At 46.2% G+C, this 20,855-nt stretch overlaps 1 protein-coding gene across 14 annotated transcripts in view; it reads right to left on the bottom strand.

Moving 5' to 3' along the window:
- myo18ab (myosin XVIIIA b) overlaps positions 1-20,855 on the bottom strand; it is a 73,083-nt gene that overhangs the window by 47,211 nt on the left and 5,017 nt on the right. For 3 of the 14 annotated variants that reach the window (XM_029000355.1, XM_029000356.1, XM_029000358.1), the window contains exons 1-2: positions 2,663-3,283; positions 2,149-2,351 (exon numbers count right to left, since the gene is read on the bottom strand). The exons of 4 other annotated variants lie outside the window; for them this stretch is intronic. Coding sequence is in view for 1 of the 10 variants with exons in the window: in XM_029000363.1 (XP_028856196.1) it covers positions 2,663-2,914 (252 nt within the window). In the remaining 9 variants the exon portion in view is untranslated. Of the gene's footprint in view, positions 1-2,148; positions 2,352-2,662; positions 3,285-20,855 lie in introns of those variants that run through there. 7 more of the 14 variants (XM_029000353.1, XM_029000357.1, XM_029000354.1 and 4 more) reach the window with 6 other exon arrangements.

Here is a 20,855-nt window from a genome sequence, read left to right as displayed (position 1 = left end):
GTAATGTCGGGAGACAGAGGCAGAATACACACATCTACAGTCAAGCAATCTGGCTATTCAAATTCAAACATTTCATAAAAGTCACACTCTATTGTACAGGGTGGGCCATTTATATGGATACCCCTTAATAAAATGGGAATGGTTGGAGATATTAACATCCTGTTTGTGGCACATTAGTATATGTGAGGGGTCCAACTTTTCAAGATGGGTGGTGACCACAGTGGCCATTTTGAAGTCGGCCATCTTGGATTCAATTTAGTTTTTTCAATAGGAAGTCATGTAACACATCAAATTTATTGGTAATTTCACAAGAAAAACAATGGTGTGCTTGGTTTTAACGTAACTTTATTCTTTCATGAGTTATTTACAAGTTTCTGACCACTTATAATAATTATAAAATATTATATAATTATAAAATGCGTTCAATGTCACCAACCATTCCCATTTTATTAAGGTGTATCCATATAAATGGCCCACCCTGTAGTTATACCTTACAGACAATTCATTGTTGATATATTGCTGGTTGAATTGTACTGACACGATAATAGATATACACACCACAGATATTTACACTAGATGTCGGATTCAGCCTCTCAGCATGCGTCAATACTGCAGTCCTATTTAAACAGGGTTCCAAGCTCATTCAATCAAGCTTCTCTAAAGATACGAGCGAAAATTACGGACTTTTGTGCCACGTATGGCTGTAATAACGACCGAATGAAGAATCTAATCATAAGATTTTATTTTATGATCTTGTATGTTACGAAATTTTGTGTTTCACAAATAACGTTATTGATGTTACAGTCTTCCCTCCCCCATCCTAGCTTCTGTACTGACATCTCTATATATTGTATAGTTAGTTCATAGTCTATAGATCTTGACAACATTATAACATTAAATGCCTCTGTTTATGGACCTGACCTGTCTATAATTCTTTTTTCCCCCAAAAAACACGGGTAAATGAAAATCTTTCATATTAAATCTAAAAGTCTTTTCATAGTGACCTGCCTTTGGTCACCTCTTAAGCCAGGCTGGTTTTTATAACCAAAAACTGAAAGCCCTTTTCTCTTACTGTTTGTTTAAAATAGAAAGTGCAATAAAAATTTATTTTACCTAAAATAATGAATAATCATGATTAATAAATGTGATTACAACATTGATAAAAAATAATTGTGATTATGATCATGCAGCCCTAATCGTCACAATAAGATACCTTCTGAAATCTAACATCTGCTTGCATTTATGACATTCAACACAAATATGCACCTCCTAATCATAAAAAAACAAAAAAAGTCTCTATACCAGTCACTCCTGTACATTTTGTGAACTACGGGACTGTATTATAACTGTAGCATGAGAAAAAGCAACAAGATTACTCTGTCTTAAAGCACATCTCAAAGCCCTACTGCCTCATCTGTACTTCCTCAAAGTGGAACAAAAACGCTTTTGCCAAATATTCTCTGAGCAAAACCACTTCAGCAGAATACCGATGTCGGCTGGATTTCCAGAAACGTCTTATTCCACATAGTAAATTTTTTTTTCCAAAGGAACGCTCGCTAATATATTTCCAGTACATATCCCAGTAATATGTTTCCAATCACACACACACACAGACAGATTTGCATTTTTTCGTACAACAGCTTAAAGCAATCCATTAGACCAACAAACCGATATGATTAACCACGCCAAACAAAGAGCTGAACAGGACAAGCGACAGGCGGCTGTTGTTTACCCAATAGAGCACTGCAGTCTGGACCAATATAATAAAGTGGTGGAAGGCATGAACTGTGGATAAATTGTGTTAATTGGGGTGGGGTCAATAAACTCCACCGGTCGAACCTGAGGAACAAAAGGCTCCGTTCACGTTCAGCTCAAAGGGTAACATGGGCCTATAAAGTAGTCAATCCAGCACATTAAATAAAAACAGAGTACACTAGATGAATAAAAAGCCTCGAAAAGCCATTAAATGAAAGGCCACAAGCCACAGAGCAAGTCTGCCAGAGCACTTCCCCCTGTCTCCCATCAATGCCACCCCTAAAAATAGTGCCGGCAGACCAGGGCCCTGACCAGCATGCTCTCCAGCCCACAGATTCTGACAGGAGACTCTCCAAACCCGCTTCTCCCACGCTGGGACAGACTCTCCCTTACCTCAGGTCCGACGCTACGGAGATCCTTCGAGTCGAACTCGCCTTACCAGAAACGCACACAGAGGCTCCGAGGCCAGAAAGCGGTCCAGTGGAGGCCAGGTGGAGCTGAACCAGATCCCAGCGAGCTCGCTTTGCACCCGCCGCCCGTCCCAGACGCGGACGGGACCTCTGATAGGCCGGAGGCGGACGCCGCTATTCCTGACGCTGCACAGAAAGACGAGGGGGGGACAGCTGTCGCGATATGAGGGCCAGAGGGCTAAAAATAAGGCGCACAGCCCGTCCAAACCACAGTCACCGCCACCTCAACACCCTCCCCACCCCCAAGAATTCGGCTGAGCTCCCCGCTGGACGCACATGGCAGTTGCTGCTTCCCCTTGCAGCTGCTCCTCGGGGTGGACAGCGGCGCGAGTGTGTGCGCGAGTGTGTCAGACCTGCGTCCGGCAAAGAACCAAACGAAACTCGGTAAAGAGGCGTCAGAAGGAGGAGGAAGCGGGCGAGAGTGGAGAAAAGTGCACCTTCTTCCGGCTTTGAGTCTGCACGTCGGTGAGCATCGTGCAGAAGATGGGTGTACGCGCCGGGGTTAAAGAGTGTACGTGAAGTCCTCTCTCTTCCGCTCCGAGCCGTGGCTGGCGGAGACAGATGGGCGGAGGGGAAACACAAAGCATAAAAACAGAAGTTGGTGCCGTGGGGTGGAGGAAATGACGACAGATTCTGGCACCTCCATGTGCATGTGTGTGTATATATGAATGTAAGACTTTTCCATGCATCTAGTTCATGGAAACCTTCTTATTTTTTCAACAATGCACACAAGAAAATGAAATAACCTGAATCATTTTATACGGCTGGTTGTTATTTCATATACTTATTGCCCTGTGACTATCTAATCAATAATCAGATCTTTATTTGTGAAGCACTTCGTACAGTGTTCACAACGTGGATTTGATACAATGCATGAGCAGTTACAGAGCACTTAATGTGAAATTTATGTAATATAATTATATCCCCCGGCGCACCCATTTAATACTCATGATATTGTGTTGTGTTGCAGCGCTCTAACAAAGCTCTAACCGAGCTTGATATTCAGATCTAGTATTTTTTGTGTGTGTGTGTGTGTGTGTGAGAAAAAAAAAGATTAAAAAGCCAAATAATGCAAATAATAGTTGCCAAAAGCAATGGCAATGGACATGTATATTTATACCTGATAATACACAGCATTTATGTTTTCTTTAGATATTGTTTCATTACACCAACCACACAAACCAGCTTTGTCATTATTCTCAATTTGCCTAATACAAGCAAAACTGGTGCATAAGGAAGACAACATTGGACTTTATTCAGGTATTAAATCAATAACGACTATAAATTCGGGCGCACACACAGGCCTCACCAAATAAACTGGATAAATGAATGAATGAAGCGGGTGAAACAAACAAAAAAATTAATCTACCGGTAGGGGGCGACACTTGGGCGCCTTTTTCTGCTGCCACAAGATGGCGCTCGAACCCCAAAAACCGGCCACGTCTGACAGCATCCTGCCACAATGAGAGTCACATTCCTCAAATGGCCGTGTGCCTTCCAGAAACGCTGTCATGTCTGCGGACGGGCCTAACAAGGCGCTTCGGAAAGATGGCATTATGTGACACGAAAATAGTCGAGTAAAGAACAGGAAACACGAGCAAATTCAGTCTGTGGCTTGCAGTGGACTTTGCACTGCCGCAGGGAGCAGTTTTTTTCTTTACTGAGAGCCAAGGGTGTGGTTGTAGGAAGAGTGAACGCCACAGCGTGCACTGAGGAGTGTGTGTGTGTGTGTGTGTGTGAACATTCATGTTGGCTTCAGATCATCAGCGATTGTTATTGGGCGGGGAGACAGCTGACTCTGCACACCGGCCCTTCCGATTGGTGAGGAATGCCAGGCATGGGCCGGTCAGACGGCGCGTAATTGGAAGATTACACAGTCCAGAGAGTCCGGGGAGATGCGCACACACACGCTCACCCGAACTGCGGCCCTCCCACGCCCTGACCTCTGCCCTCTTCTATTGCCAGTTATTTCATGCTGCATAGTGGGCTAATTACTGTGGTACGGCCCACGGCCCGCTGGGTAGCACGGGATAAACACTTGGCCTGGAATGCTGGGTTTCCGCTAATATCGGCTGCCACAATCGACCTTGCCATGTCAGCCCAAACAATATCAGCACATGGAAACATGCATTACTCATACTTTATATCAGTACATATTTGCTCACCAGAGGATTTGATAGCAATGCAGAATATTACAACTATCGTTTGAATGTAATGGCAATAGTAAGAAGCAGTATTTTGGGGGGATCCCCCAAATATATATATATGTATATGTATATATGTATATGAACTGGTAAGTGTGTGTGCATGTTTAATATGTATAATTGAGAAGAAATTAAGCACATTTTAATGAACTGGCCACTGGTTTTTAGCAACGAACGATTCATCATCAATGCACAAAGTGCAAGAAAAGACACACCCATTGTTGCCATGGTTTGCACATGAAAATAGGAACTTTTCAGGTTCGGAATGGATTCCGTTTCCTTCTCAAAAGGCTTGTAGCATGTGAAATTTCGATGCTTAAGCCGAACTGGTTCAGTTATGGGGACACGCACTGATAATAACAGATGACCAAAAATCCAACCATCTATAGATGAATAAACAACAAAATGTGAATTTGCTGTCACAAGAACCACAAGAAAAGAATCAAAGCACCACAGCAACTGAGCAAAGAAACAAAATCCTTCTATTGACTGTCCCAACCAGCAGCAAATGACAGTCCGTTTAAAGGTCCACATGTGAATTAAAGAGTGGGAAAAGTACCTTCCTCTGCAGGAACCCACGCTGGCTCGAAAGATGGGAGCAGCTGTCCAGACACGGAGCAAAGTGTGGACTCGAGGAGTCAAGATGGAGCAAACAGGACCATCCCAGTCAAGACAAAAGGATAAATGTAGTGTCCCCGTTACGTGACAGGCCATATGAACAGGAGAAACTGGCTCATTATGTCCTCCCATTGAATCCACCCTTCTATACAGTCGTAGAGACAATCATATGGTTAATTTACTGGAGGACGTCCTCATTACTGGACAAAAGGACTAGGATTTTGTCTACATGAAACACACACACACACACACGCACTGCTTCTCCGGGGCCCAGCCACCCCGCCCGCTACCTCAGCAGCCCCAGCGGAGATCTATTCTTAGCCCTGAAACCATCTGCAGCTTCTGTGCTCTGCTAGCGCTGGAGATAGCATCTCTTCACAGCCACCGGAGCCGAGCTTTCCTGCTGAAAGGCTGCGCCCGCGGAGCCCAGGAGGACCAAGCGGCGCGGGACGCTAACCTGCGCAGGCCGGGTGTATCTCAGGGATCTACCCTCTCTGTCCTCGTACTCGTCCACACACACACACGTCTGTTTAAAGCGAGCCTTAGGCCCTCTTAACTCAGCCAGCAGTGATCCTTCAGATGCAAATACATACATTCCATAGACGGGTTACATAACGGAATCCTTAAAACCAGTAGCCCCCACGCCTCTGATGGACTACACGGGACTTACGCAACCAGAGGTCAAATTACGGACCGTCTGTTCGATATTAGCACTGGAGCTGCTTGTCTAAATTATTTAAACGCTGCGGCACAGTTTTGCCATATGCAAGACAGATAAGATGATTGCTTGCAGAGTGGCGAACTCGGGCATCATGGTTACCACCGAAAGCATTACAGTGTTAATCGGGTGAAAAGGCCGAGTTAGAATAGATCCGGGTCACACACAATCCATCACCATCACAACATGAGACATGACACATATGAAATTTTTTTTAAAGCGCAATCCATTTTGCATACAGTACGGGCCAAAAGTTTGGACACACCTTCTCATTCAACGTGTTTTCTTTATTTTCATGACCATTTACGTTGGTAGATTCTCACTGAAGGCATCAAAACTATGAATGAACACATTGAATGAGCAGGTGGGTCCAAACTTTTGGCCTGTACTGTATGTATGTACATGTAGAGCCTCGGTCCGTATCCTGCGTTCTTTGTATAGGTTTTTGTGCACATACTGAAAAATTTACGGAATGGATGCAATACCTTCAATAATTTTATAGGGACTGTGTTGCGAGATCTGCACTCAACAGACGACGATTTGAAGTACAGGATTTTATTCATTTATTTCGGAGTACACACTACAGATTGCGAACGCAGGTATATCAGCACAAGCATTAACAACGCAACAGTCTACGGATACGCACACACATATCACAGCAAGTACATTTCTTACTAAACCCACTAAGATACTACCATCATTTTTATTTCAGAATCAGTACCAGGACGTTCTATTCAAGTGTTCTGAAGCCTCTCATCTAATTATATGGTTAAAACCATATAGAAGAACAGTTAATCACACCATTTTTGTATCATTAATGATCGAAAATGTAAACGTGATTTATGCCAATCGAAACCATTCTTGTGCTTCAAGATGAGCTGACCATGGAGGAAGCTCTGTTAAGCTTCTTGAACAGAATTCCTGGACGATGGGGAGCGGGTGCTCTCAGGTCTCGGTTCTGCGGTACCGGTGCAGGCTGACGTCACCAGCGCCAGCTGCGCTACGCCACAAACCTCCTGGTGGAAGCTCCTGATGAGAGCCAGACACTACTCCTGTTCGCCATTCAGATACAATAAACACAGATTACGTGATGAAAAGCAGAGTGTCAAGTCGGATTTATCGCGTGCATTAGAACACGGAACCGGAACGGGCCGATGACAGTGAAGTGCTTGGTGATTAATGCCGAGGAGCCAATACAATCTGCTGGGACAAAGCCTGGCTTGTATCTCAGTGGGTCACGTGAGGCACAAAGCGTTGCAGTGAAGAGTGAGGAGGCTTTTCGTATTTGCCACTTTCGCCCGTCATAAGCCACACCTCATTCTCATACTAGGGGCTGTGGTGCGCCAATGGTGGCCTAATCAGAGGATTGCCGGTTCGAATCCCATTCCGCCACTGAGCAAAGCACTGTCCCCACACACTGCTCCCCGGGCGCCTGTCATGGCTGCCCACTGCACACCAAGGGTGATGGTTAAATGCAGAGGACAAATTTCACTGTGTGCACCGTGTGCTGTGCTGCTGTGTGTCACAATGACAATCACTTCACTTTATTTATTATTATTACTACAGAGGGACAAACTCAATTTGCAAAGAAATGCATGCATGCAACTTTACAGTTGAAAAGGAATTACTCAGTGTTCAGTGCAAACAGCAAATTCACGGCTCGTTCCACATCTCTGCTCCTAATCGGCGTGGAATGTGCGGAAACATGACGGCGTTCTCCCAACTTCGGGGGATTTCGGCTGGCCTTTCACCCCCTCCACCCGGGCAGTTCAAAGGTCACAGGAGAGGAGTAGTAAAAATGAATGAGCACATCGGAGACCAATCGGATAGGGCCAGGCCGAGGAATTACGGGCGAGTGCAGCTCGGGCCGCCGCATGAGCCTGGCCCATGTGCATGTGACCTCGACGATCGCTGAGTGTTGTGGCGGACTGAGCGCGTGTGATTACGTAAACGCGTGTGACCAAGCTGTTCCCACAGTTTGTTAATGCACATTCCAGCACTAGGGTCAGAGTTGGGGAAATACACACGGGGTTTATACGGGGCTGGGATATTTAAAAATACACAAAAACTCATGCAATAAAATCATTATTATTACTCCTAGTGGCTCAACGCAGCAAATTAAGTGTAAATAAAGTAAAAGTAATAAAGTGAGGAATCACCGTGAGATTGCTGCTTTTGTAAAAGTCGTGCGGTCACTACTTTGGTTTTAACGTGGCCATTACATAAGCACGTTAAAGAATGTCCGTGAGAACAATACTCCGAGTGCAAAGGCCATGCCTGACCCAGTGGCCTTTCTGCACACGGCTGTCAGCAGGTCATTTGTGGCGCCGCACCAGCTGAAGACTCTCTGTTTAATATCTGAGCCAGAGGCCTGGTACGTTCTGCAGCTCATTCCTGTCATTTTTAATCCAGTGATGTTTGTGATTACCCACCAGGTTGAGCGTTGTGGGGTCGGTGGTGGCCTAGTGGTTAAGGATGTGGCCCCGTAATCGGAAGGTTGCCGGTTTGAAAAACTGAGCGAAGCACCGTACCCACACACTGCTCCCTGGGCGCCTGTCATGGCTGCCCACTGCTCACCAAGGGTAACTTGAAAGCACGTTGTAAGTCGCTCTGGATAAGGGCGTCTGCCAAATGCCGTAAATGTAAAAGCAGAGGACACATTTCGTTGTGTCAGCAGTTTTTGCATCACTTTTTTAGAAATCATTGTTCACAATGATTTTTGCATCACTTTCTAACCTTCTCCTTTCTAATCAACCTCGCACAGCAAGTTACCATTTCAGCATCTCTGTCCTGAGTACATGAATCGGAAATGTGAACTGAAATAAAATACAGAACCTACAATCTGATGTTCTGATGATGGTGGGCACCCGATGAAGAGCCACGTATTACGATTGATCAATGCGGTGAAGCTCAAGTGACCTCTCTAGAAACATCTAAACAACAAAGTGCAACTAATAGAATCACGTTACAATTTCCAGCCACAACACATTTCAGATCACAAAGGACGCTCTTGTTCGCTTCCTGCATGTCCACGCAAAAACAAAAGCCTCAGTCTGCTGAGCGCCGATGAGATACGACTGCAAAGACTCCGCTCCAGCGCAGCCACTGCAAAGCCTTTTGTTCTACAGCCGAGCCAACTGATGCGGGGCGGGGCTGGGCGGGGCTGGATTGCAGCCTCTCCTCTGCGCACTGATCCCGACGGCGGCTGCAGTCTGCACAGGGACAGAAAACGATCACACCGCCCAATAAAACCACAAAGTTACGCAAGACACCAGTCAAAAGGGCGGGTTGGTGCCAGGGCGAGGGATGGACACGAGCGGCGATAACCGCGATTTCAGTCAACCATCAAACGTTCTAATCCATAATTTATTCCATTTCATATATAATTCATTCCTTATCATTCCTTTAAAATGCCTTAAAATATTTGGCCTGAGATCAGCAGCATTGCATTTCTTTTTATATTAACAATTGATGGGTACACATTTATTAAGCCTTCAAGATGCAATAAAAAATATTGCGTAAGTAAATATGGGACCAAAGGTCTGAGAACCAAGACAGCTTTAAGAAGCAATACGAGAAGTAAACTGTTGCTTAATCAATAATCAGGAGAAAAAAGATGGCCAGAATTCCAAGTTTTTAGCTGTGAATTCTCAGGGCATGCTGAAATAGCATGGATCATCAGGTTGTGGATCCGCATCCAAAAAAAAAGTGGAGACCTGGCCTCCACAGTCACCGGACCTGAACCCAATCAAGATGGTTTGGGGTGAGCTGGACCGCAGAGTGAAGGCAAAGGGGCCAACAAGTGCTAAACACCTCTGGGAACTCCTTCAAGACTGCTGGAGAACAATTTCAGGTGACAACCTCTTGAAGCTCATCGAGAGAATTCCAAGAGTGTGCAACATGTGAATGAACATGTGTTCATTCATAGTTTTGATGCCTTCAGTGAGAATCTACCAACGTAAATGGTCATGAAAATAAAGAAAACACACTGAAAGAGAAGGTGTCCAAACTTTAGGCCTGAACTACATCTTTAAATGGTCATTATTATTCAATTCTGTCACATTAATTGCTTCTCCCTCTAGATAATTCTCAAGGAAAAAAGGGGGGGGACATCATGTTAAATGGATTAGAACCGGAAGAGTCGTCGACCCGTTGACCTGATATATGGCCGATGTAACGAATGGGTGGTGCTGGAAGCCCGGACCTGTGATGTTTACTGTGGGCAGCGAACCCCTCCTCTCCAGCCGCAGTATCCGCTTGCGGAGTAAACAGTGGCATGATCCCCAGTCTCGCTCGTGTTTAAGCTCCGACCTCAGATGTGTCCGTTACCAAACAAACAGTGGAGGAAGAAGCGTATTTACTCTGGGCCTGCTGTGCCTGGCTCCAAGACAGTCTTCTCCCGAGCACGCGAGCGGCGCCGCTCTCCAGGAGTGTCCTCCTGCCCCGGGGGGGGCTAAAACCGGAGACAGGGCACCTGGCTAAACACTTGCGCAGCCCCGTTACGCGGCCCGAGGCTGAGGGTAATGACGTCTCTCCGGCGTGTCTTTATGGACACAACGACGCTGGCCGGGTCATAAACAGGAACACTGCTGGACAGCTCGTTCCAAGGCCTTCAGCGGAGCTTCGGCGCAGATTATGATCCCGTTCACTGTCCTGGGGTCCACGAGGGTCCCTGAGCGCAGATAGATTAACTGGCCTGTTGTGAGGTCGGTGAAATGACCATAGGAATATTAACTATGATTTTGTTTAGACCTTTAAAAAATACAGGATGATCTTTTGTCCATCTGTTGTTCGCATTTGAACACAGTAGGCTAGGTATTTTCAGAAAAACAGCACAAAGAGCTGATCAAAAGATTTTATTTGATATCTATACTCCCTCCATTAGACCACAATATGGAAGATCTACCTAGACTGAAATCGAACTTGTTGTGCAGGTTTTTGATAATGCCTACTGTCTGGTGGGTGGTGGTAGGAGCGAGGGTAACACACTCACCTCTGAATCAAAGTCACAGGTTTGATCCCTACTTATGACCAGTTTGCCCGTGGAACTGTAACCCAATTCGGACACAGTCTATGAAACTGTCCCCAAGTCGTTTAGGATAAAAACATCTGCAAAGTGGTAGTCAGGTCAGGTAATGTGCTCAACCTTAGCACTATCTTAGTTTCTATCTTCCTTTTTTGTTGTATGGGATCAAAATCAGAAAACTTTATTAATCCCGAAGGAAACTGCTTGTGCTACAACTGCACAGAGGGAAAGACATACAATGTACATACAATGTATGTACAAGACATACAACAAGTGCACAGAGAGAGCGAGAGACGGACATACATTTTTTAATAATTAATAAAAATAAGCAGTAAAAATAAGTATGTAGTAATGGCTAAAGCAGCAGTCCACATTATGTAAGAGTTAAAAGTTAAGAGTCAATAAGTGAGTTATTGCACAGTAGAACAGCGACAGGAGACAGCAGCAGAAGCTGCAGCAGCAGCAGATGCAGCACGGATGCATCGCAATGCATCAATAACCGAGCCATTGATAATCGTAATTGGATGGAATCGTGAGACCAGTGAAGGTTCACACCTCTATAACTCTGTACTGCTTACATTCTAGCAAGAGGCCTGTCATCCTCACAATGGCAAGCGAGAGCATTCACGACTGACAGCAGACAGTCTCTATAAACAGAGGAAATTACAGCTCCCACAACTGTAAGTAAGCCCTTCTTGGCAATTAAATGGTGCTGTACACTGATGGTATGTGTACAATGTATGGTATGCATATTTGTAAGGTACGTATTTAAAAAAAAAAAAAAAAAAACGCCATATCAGGGCAATGGTAAGTGATCCGTAGGGATTCGGAAATTTCTTCAGACTTATTTCCAAACGCGCAGAGACCTAACGAACATTAACGGTAATTGTTGTCTGGTGGCAGGCGTGCATTATCTGGCCACCGCAGTGACTTGCCGTTGACTCAGCAGTTTTTTTTCTTTCGGTTAAACATGAGTCACCTGTTCTCAGATCAGTTAAGAAACGGCTGTCGCTGTTCATTCACACGGAATACCCAACCCAAAAGGCTAATTGATGAGAACCACATGGACATCATTGTGTCATTACGACTCAAACTGTCCACAACATGTTGACTCTTGCTCCCCCATTTAATGACACTGTTCTGACTGGACCTGGTCCTGTGTAACACTGACGGAAGAAGTACTGTTTAAGAAATAATCATTAAGACATCAAATCTTGGGCAGTTAAAAATTGCACCATGTCATAGCGGCAATATTTGAATATTAAAACAACTTTGAAGATACAACATCACTCTTCACGATCCATCAAGCCCTGGAGGCCGATTGGCAAACCGTTGCCTCAACAGCATTGTTTATCCTTTTCCAAACCAATTAATTTGACATTAACCCAACACCCTCTTATTAGATGGGGGTTTCTAATCCGGATCTGCCGGGGGGGGGAAATACAGATTAAATCACAGCAAGGGATCTCTGGAACATCTGGTGGACAGACAAAAAACACGGCTTGTTAGGGTGGATTTGTGGTGGAGGGGGGCAGGGATTATAATCTCAAGGGGTGGTCCAGACACACGTTCGGATGGTCGCGGTGAAATATCGCAGGGCGCCTTATTCAACACCAATGGTCAGAAGAAATGGAAACCATGCATCACGCATGAACTGGATGCAACTGTGGAGCACATTGGCTGCATGGATACAACTCTTTTACAGTTTGGCTCACTGGTGTCACATGTCCATCCTCTATAATATAGTTCGGGTCACTGGTGTCACATGTCCATGCTCTATGGACCAGCTGACCACTCGAGGGCATTCACAATCAGATCCCTGTTAATCCTGTCTTTGGAGACACCATTCAGTTCACATTGTTGTGGAACTTGAACTTGCTTGTTTTTGCTTCCATGATTTCAGCAGCTCCATCATAATCTGAGAAAAATCTATTTCAAACTAGAGTCCTTATCTAGCACTATTTGATGGAAGAACAAACCTTGATGGCAGGAAGCATGCTTGTAGCTACCAGAATAAACTATGAGAAGAACCAGCAGTTCCCAACCCCCATGGAAGCAGACCAGAGAGGAAAAGCATTCCAGTCCACCCTCTCAGTCCAAGACGTTTCTATTTTGGAGAGGAATTTAAGGTATTTTTACACCACTCACCTCCATAACTAACTACGTTACAGAGAACAGCACTCCTTTGAGATGTCGGGCAGTGATACAACTAGGCGCGGTGTTCCCGTCACATGGTCCAGGCTCCCACGCATTCAGCCATCTCGAGAGATCATTACACCATCTGCAATTAATTCATGACTTAACGCTCCTGTGACTTCCACCAATGTCAAAGCGCAATCTGTTCCTTCGCACAGGGAACACCGTGTAACAACTGCCATGTAAAAAAAAGTTAGGACTCCAGTCCCAGAATAGATGTGGTTTCTCGACACTAACTCATTCAGAACGGAGCTGGCTGATTGTGGCAGCTATCTGGGGATACCCATTCTTCACAGAGATTCCAAATCGCTCACTTCCTGACAATACCATCACAGCTCTCCAAGAATAACACCCTGCACCATCCCCAGGCCTCGGCAAAAGGCAAATTAATCAATCTTGGATGGGGGGGGGTGAGTACAGAGGAGCCATTTTCTGGCCTGGGACCAGTGCTGGTCATGGGCGCTGGTCACGTCAAAAGCCAGACACCGCCCGCACATGTTAATGGCTCCCCGTTGGTCCTTCAGTAGCGGGTTCTGTCTTTGTGGCGCCAAGCGGCGCACCCAAATATCATTTTCATTTAGAAATGGGGAGAAGAGCGCTTAATAGGGTAGGAACCGGACAGGATGTAGGGGTCTCGACTGCAAGGGAGGGGGAAGGACATTCTCCCGCTGCTGATGAAAGGCCCATCCTGACAGGAAGCGTCAGTGTTCTAACAAGCCCCGTGCTTGGACATCGCTCTCGGCACGGACTCCTGGGCTTCTTTTCCCTTTCCTCCGGAGACTTCCTCCTTTGTGAGCGAGAAACCAGGTGGTGATTTCATATATATTTCATATATACACACACCACTCAGGGGCTGATATGGGATCCAAATAGTCCTCCTTTTTCTTGTCACTTTAATAGAACGACTGGACTCCAGCCAAGAAGAATGCAGACATCGATCGGCCTTTAATCTCTAAGCCGCAGTCTGTAATCGCCACACGTCAACACGTGGCGAGCTTGATAAAGGCATTAATAAAGCAAATGCTGCAGACTACAGTACAGCGTACAGTAGCAGTAATGAGCGCTGCTCTATGGGGGCAGGTTGAGATCCCCGCATCTATATGCAGCCCTCTCCCAGAGTCCCGGTCAGGAAGTGCCATGTTTGTTCCAAAGCAGATTCCGTAAATACCACAGTGGAACTTTGGGGAGGAATCTTTTCCAAATCATTCACAGGGGAACATTCCTCATAATGTGGATTTTCACGAAAATCCTGTTCGAGTCGCAGGCCCATATCAATCATATACATAGACCAATCTATGCATAAAATGTAGCGATTCCATGTGTTGAATTCTAACAACAATTAGCTGATGATCCAATTAGTTTGATTTAATATAAAACTGTTTTTGACCATTTGTCATTTTCAGCCAATAAAAATTGAGCAAAATATAGTGTTACGCTAGTCTCTTCGTGTCATCCATTTAATACTAATGCATCATGCTATCTAATACAATTCTTGAAAAGTTTTAAGACTATTTAATCTGATGTGATTTAAATACAGTCTAATTATACCATTATAGGCCAGGTCCAGTGATGCACTCATAAAACCACTACCACAGAGATAATCACTACAGAGCATACGTAACGTACAGAAAACAACGCGTTAAACTAACCTGTTCCTCGTGATTGTTTAACTTAAACCAGTAAAATGAAACAGACCCTTCTGCTGCGTGTCATTTAAAAAAAATCCAGCTGTGCATCTGTAGTTAAAAAACTCTCCTGGTGAACGGAAAAAGGGACGAGTTCTAATAATTATGAGTGACCACAATGAGCGGCCATTCAGTCGAAAGCTCAGGGTCAGGACCCTGGAAGGCCACAGCGGGCGATGTACCGGACGGCCCACGGTCCACATGGCAGCCGCTGCGCCACGGGGTTTGGCCTATCAAATCGGTGCAAATTGGCTGCCCGCTTCCTGTGGCAGGGCTTCCTGAGCGAGTTCTATTGCTTCCTCCTGGTCACACTCGCGCCTGGCGTACGCACTCCGCCCGTATGCTTAAAGGTCAGACGACAATTCGCCCCGGGCCGACCGCAAAGGATCATGGAGCTGGAGTAACTGGAGTGGCCCGCTGAACACTGGTCCCAGTAAAGGAACGCATAACCACAGGAAATAGCAGGCATTTCACCGACACGAGTTGGCTCACGGAATTCGTTGCGCCCGTACTTTTTCGGCGAGAGACCCGAGCGCACAGCTGCGTCCGAGTTATTGTGCTCTAGGAAAAAATGGAGAAAAAAAGGGAAGTTCGGAGGTCCGAAATGTTGAGAAGGTTCGGATAAAATGCAAGCCAATCAAATCAGGATTGTTTCCTGAAACGGAGCTCACGGGCCGAGGGAGTAAAATAATAACGCACCACGCCAAAAGCAACATGCGCCGCTCAGCATACGTAGGACGGACAGAGGTCGTGCGTGTGTGTGTGTTCAATCTGTCACGTCATTAAACAATCAATAACCCGCAGAACGACAGTGTCGTTTAAATGCCTGGAGTCTTCAAATGGTTAGTAAAAATATAACAACGCTGTAACGAAAAAAGTTGTGTGCAACGTTAAATGGTCAAAGATCGGAATGTTCACTGCACACTGTACATCCAGGGTCATTACAGGGCCCTCGGGATAAAGGGAGCGATTGATCCCGTCACCACAAACCAGAATCGGGTCACCGGCGTGTTCTGCGACCCCAAACACGACCCCCCCCCCCCCCCCCCCCCCCCCCCCCCCCCCATCGTCGGGACGGCAGGGAATGGCGTGCCATGATCATGCCATCCTGTTAGGGAATCAAGATGCATTTGCTGATCGCTCAGTCGGGATTATCACAGGATCGCAGGCTCGTATGCATGACAGCCGATTGTTTTACATGTGCATGCATAGTAGGCGTTTCGCTGAGCTAAATTGTTCCCAGACTCGTCAAAAGAAGCCAGAGAAAAGCAGCCAGATGTCCAGGAAAAAAAAAAAAAAAACCCTGTGGAGAATTGAGAGAAGGGAAAACCAGGAGCAGAGGGACAGCAAATCATAATGGACCACATCAGAATAAACAAGGGACAGCGCCATGCTACGGGCCGGTGTAATTCTATAGCACAGTATTCCACGATCATATTGATGAATGTTGTCAGGGCAAGATCGACACTTGAGAACCCCGAAGTGCTTCAACAGTGAGCAATAGTGCGTAAGACCTGTCTTTCTTTGTGCTTAGTTCATTCTCATCACATGACAGCTCAAGACTTACTGATGACCAGGGATGTCAAGATAATAGAGTTTCACATTCGATACTGACACCTAGGATAATATTAGCAGATTGTCTGAGGTAGAACTGAGTTGTAAGGACTTTAACTGAGACGCAACACTTTTTAGGCACAAAAAATTGTGCTGTTCTGTTAAAAGTCTGTATCAGAAATGTCGTGGTGCAGAATTACAGCCTCTCTGAGCCAGTCACACAATAAGATTTCTCCGGGTCGCGCCATTTCGGTGTCTGCAGCCTTAAATGCAAACGAGAAGGAGAGAGGCGGGACGAGGAGGAGAGAGGCGGGACAAGGAGGAGAGAGGCGGGACGAGGAGGAGAGAGGCGGGACAAGGAGGAGAGAGGCGGGACGAGGAGAAGAGAGGCGGGATGAGGAGGAGAGAGGCGGGACAAGGAGGAGAGCGGCCTGTAGAAGATAAGGGGACACTTGTGGAAATGACATCAACATCATTCACAAACCACAATGTTTGGCACAGACAGCAAGTTTTGTCAGGCTTTTTTCGAGAAAAATAAATAAATGAACGCACTGTTTCTTCAGACTTGAGCAAGACTGAAATAAAAAAAAAATAATTATTGGTGCTAATTTTTACATCCAATCACTGAGAAACTGCAATGCTTCACATGTTTGGGAGAAGTGGACAATTCTCTGAGAAACGGGAGGTAACCTTTCCCCTTATGACGACTTTAGGGGATCCAGTCGCAGTGGTGGCCTAACGGGTGAGGAAGTGGCCCTGTAATCAGAAGGTTGCCGGTTCGAATCCAGTTCCGCCACGGTGCCACTGAGCAAAGCACCGTCCCCACACACTGTCATGGCTGCCCACTGGGTTAAATGCAGAGACCTCATGTCAGAACGCGTTTCACTGTGTGCACTGCTGTGGTGACAACTAACCACTTTCACTCACTGTTCTGAACGGCGAAGCAGAATGGCACTCTTTACACCTATTTCTAGCCACAGAAGCAGGACAACAGACAGTAAGGGACAATTCTTATCGTATTATTATTAGCCATAGCTGCTACCATAATGATAACAGAAAGCTCGCTAACCATTATTTGTGCACTGGTGCCAAGTCCCACCAGCAGCATCACTTGCCATGCTCTTCCAGCGTGTTGTCAAGTCGTTCTTGACACACATGCCACAGGTCAAAATCAATGCGAAGTGAAGTGATTGTCACATGTGATACACAGCAGCACAGCACATGGTGCACACAGTGAAATTTGTCCTCTGCATTTAACCCATCACCCTGAGTGAGCAGTGGGCAGCCATGACAGGCGCCCGGGGAGCAGTGTGTGGGGACAGTGTTTTGCTCAGTGGCACCTCAGTGGAACCTTGGCGGATCGGGATTCGAACCGGCAAACCTTCTGATTACGGGGCCGCTTCCTTAACCGCTAGGCCACCCACTGCCCCAACATGCAAAGATTTCATATCAGTTGTGAGCTGAGTATTGTTTTTTTGTTTGACAACCCAAGTCATCACTTCGTAGTTTCCATGCCGAGAAAGGAACGACCGTACACTGGTCACCGAGTCCATCTGCAGACCACGGCGCCGCCAGACAACAGTCTTGCCCCTGAGCACGACCGCACCAGAAAAACACGCTGAGGAATGTGCCAGAAGCGGAGGCTCGCGGTGAGGCCGGGTTGAGACCCATCTCCAGGCCGCAGCTCCCGTCTCGCTGACTGCGCCCAGACCTGCCGCTCACCTCGCTGGCTCTCGTAAGCACCAGGCGCCACTTAAATCAAGCCCGTATAAGCCCATCAGGGAGGATTTGTTTACCCAATTCGTCCCATTACACCAAAGTCACCGAAGTTCTAACACTCATAAGAGAACACAGACAAAGAGAACACTTGAAATGAATTTTTCTTAAAGCCTGGTGAGCACTGGGCTCTTGTGCCTACACCATCAAACATACTTCAGTCTGTCGCTCTCCCAGTCAGAGCACTTTCGCCAGAACGTGGTGTTTGTGGAGGCTCCATACGCACCTCATTACCTCGGCAGGCACCAGCAGCTCCCTCTCGCAGGTAGCCGTAAAGAGACGCTGGCAAATAAGACACTATAAGGTCCCGTGGCAGGAACATAGCGCATTTATTTCGCTCTTGTTGGTCTCCTAATACTGTATCTGAAGCCCCTTTCCGAAATTCAGCCGTGGCGCAGAATTAAAGCCACTTTGATCTTGCGGACAGGACGTTGTGTCGGCCTTTTTCCAGAAAAAATAATTATGAACCCACTGGTTCTTCAGAGTTGCGTGTGACGGCACTAAAAAAATTCATTTTCGCTCAATTTTACATCCACTCGCCAAGCAACTGCAACGCTTCACAGGTTTGCAAGCCATGACGGTCGGTGGAGCTTATTTTTTAGGGGAGGAGTGCAAAATTCACTAGGCGGAGAAAGCATGAGAAAGGGGAGGTAACCTTTCCCCTTATGACGACATAAGGGGACAAATTCTAGATCTGACAAATTCCAGATCTGAGCTGTCGCTCTCTGATCAAAGCACTAATTATACATATCGCCATTTCTGGCCACTGCAGGACCATAGACAGGCTAGGGGAACTTGTATTAATGTTATTAAACTGATATTTTCATGTCATGGGACCTTTAACAGGCTGTACTGGTCTTTCATATGATGTTACCTCTGCTCTGACGCCCAGACCTGTTGTCCTGTAAGAAATATTGGCATAATAAAGCAGCCCCAATGGACCATTGGTTATTTAATGGCACTATTACAATGTAGTTTTTTTTAAAAAGCACAGTCAGGTGACGTCCCATTTTTAGCACAGCCTTCTGTTTTTGGAATCTGGGTGGAATGGAGACAGTGCGACTAGACCGAAAATCAAAAATAGACCCGCGTCTACCTGTTTTCTAGCCCCGGCTCTTGCTTCCTCAAGTTCGTTGCATGACATCCTGGCCACATTCGCAGGAATGAGGTCTTTCCTGTCTGTTTGAGGAGCCAGAGCGAATACTAGGCCAAGACAGGGGTTCAAAGGCTTATGGTCTGCCTTTGACCCCTGACCTCTTGAGCATTCCTGTCTATGAAGGAGGAATTTAAACAGCCGGTTTCCTGCCACGCTGAATGGCTTTTCTGACATTGAAAATGTTTTCAGAATCCAGAAAATCGGAATTTAGCTTCCCTCCCACAGCCCCCCCCCCTCCTCAAGTTCCCTGAACATTCCCGACTCTCCTACGCCCTGTAGGAAAGTCGAAGTAAGTTCAGCTCCATGTAGTTGCACAGGACTATGTCAAAAAATAAAAAACGTTTCAGATCCTCCTCAGATCCACCTCAATGGATTTATCAGTGTCCCTTTGGGGCATATTTTGGATGTGTTATGTAAGGCATGGTGCGTGGGGAGTGTTCGCAAATGTCAAACTCACTAGGTCGCCAAATTCTAAAAAGCACTGGCATGGACCCAAAACGACGGTGACAGAGATCACAGAGGAGATGTCCCCTGACGGCGCCACAAACAAGGGGTATTATGAGCTAAGAAAATGAAGGGAAATGAAGGAGGAAGGGAGGACTGCATATGCATGAGAGGATGCATGGCCGCATGAGAGCTGTCAATCAGGCACACAGGCTCCTCCCCTTCCAAATGTCATTCATTTAACATCATTAGAAGCAATTACAGACCAAGAAAATGTTCCACCAAGACATCTAGCCAGGAGCCAATTCTTGATTATTTATGGTGTCTTTGAGTAGTTTAAAACTCTCTTTCACTTAACTGTTGATTCTTTTTTTAAATGTCACGCTGCGTCTTTAATGCAAAATTAGTAAAATAAGCCTTTGAATAAACGCTGGGCAGATTGAGGATTCATATGAATCTTTGAGTTTGATTTGATGGTATTCTAATATAGGATGTAATTGTTAAATGGCCGTCTCCTGTTTGCATTTCAGGCCACGCTGTTGCCGCTTGTTTTCCTGGACAAAGCGCCTGGGAAACTCTCCTGCTGTTCAGTAAAAAACAAATAACCCCCAATGCACACACACACACACACACAGTGACGTGCTAGCAAACACGAGAAGACACACGTGCAGATCCTCAAATGCCACGTCCACGCCCCAAACAAGAGCCCCGGCATCTATTTCCTGTTTTCCGCAGAGGAACATTTTCTCGTCCGCTTTTTTTCTTCCAGCCCTGAAGGATCCAATTGTTGTGTTGTGCGACGGACCAAAGTCACGGCCCACAAAAGCACTATTTCCTGAAAGACCTTGTGGGACTCCGCTGATCTGCCCAGATGCATTCAAATGTGGCGGCACAAAAGAGCGCCTTTCAACAATGTTTTCTCTGTGTGTGTGTGTGTGTGTGTGTGTGTGTTTTGTCACAAGAGCTCTTGAACCCGTGCCCAGCGCAGACAGAATAACGGGCCAAAAGCCCGTGCGGCTCTCCTGGGACGACGTGCAACAAGCCGGAAGGAGGGGTTGCATCCCACCCACCACGAGGTGCTCTGTGCTGCCGCTCTACCTGTCCGAGCGTCCCCCCCTGGTCCCGGCTGCAGCCGAGAGCGACGGGCCAAAACAAGCACAGGAGGCGGGGGGCTGAAATCTGCGCAGCCCGGCGAAAAGCTCCGCTTTGTTCCCTGGTTAAAATTCGCCAAAAATAGAACAATACTGAAAACT

Source organism: Denticeps clupeoides, chromosome 13 (genome assembly GCF_900700375.1).
Source record: "Denticeps clupeoides chromosome 13, fDenClu1.1, whole genome shotgun sequence".
In the NCBI taxonomy this organism is placed as follows: Eukaryota; Metazoa; Chordata; class Actinopteri; order Clupeiformes; family Denticipitidae; genus Denticeps; species Denticeps clupeoides.
Note: the sequence above shows the minus strand (reverse complement) of the source record. Positions and strands in the feature narration are given on the sequence as shown.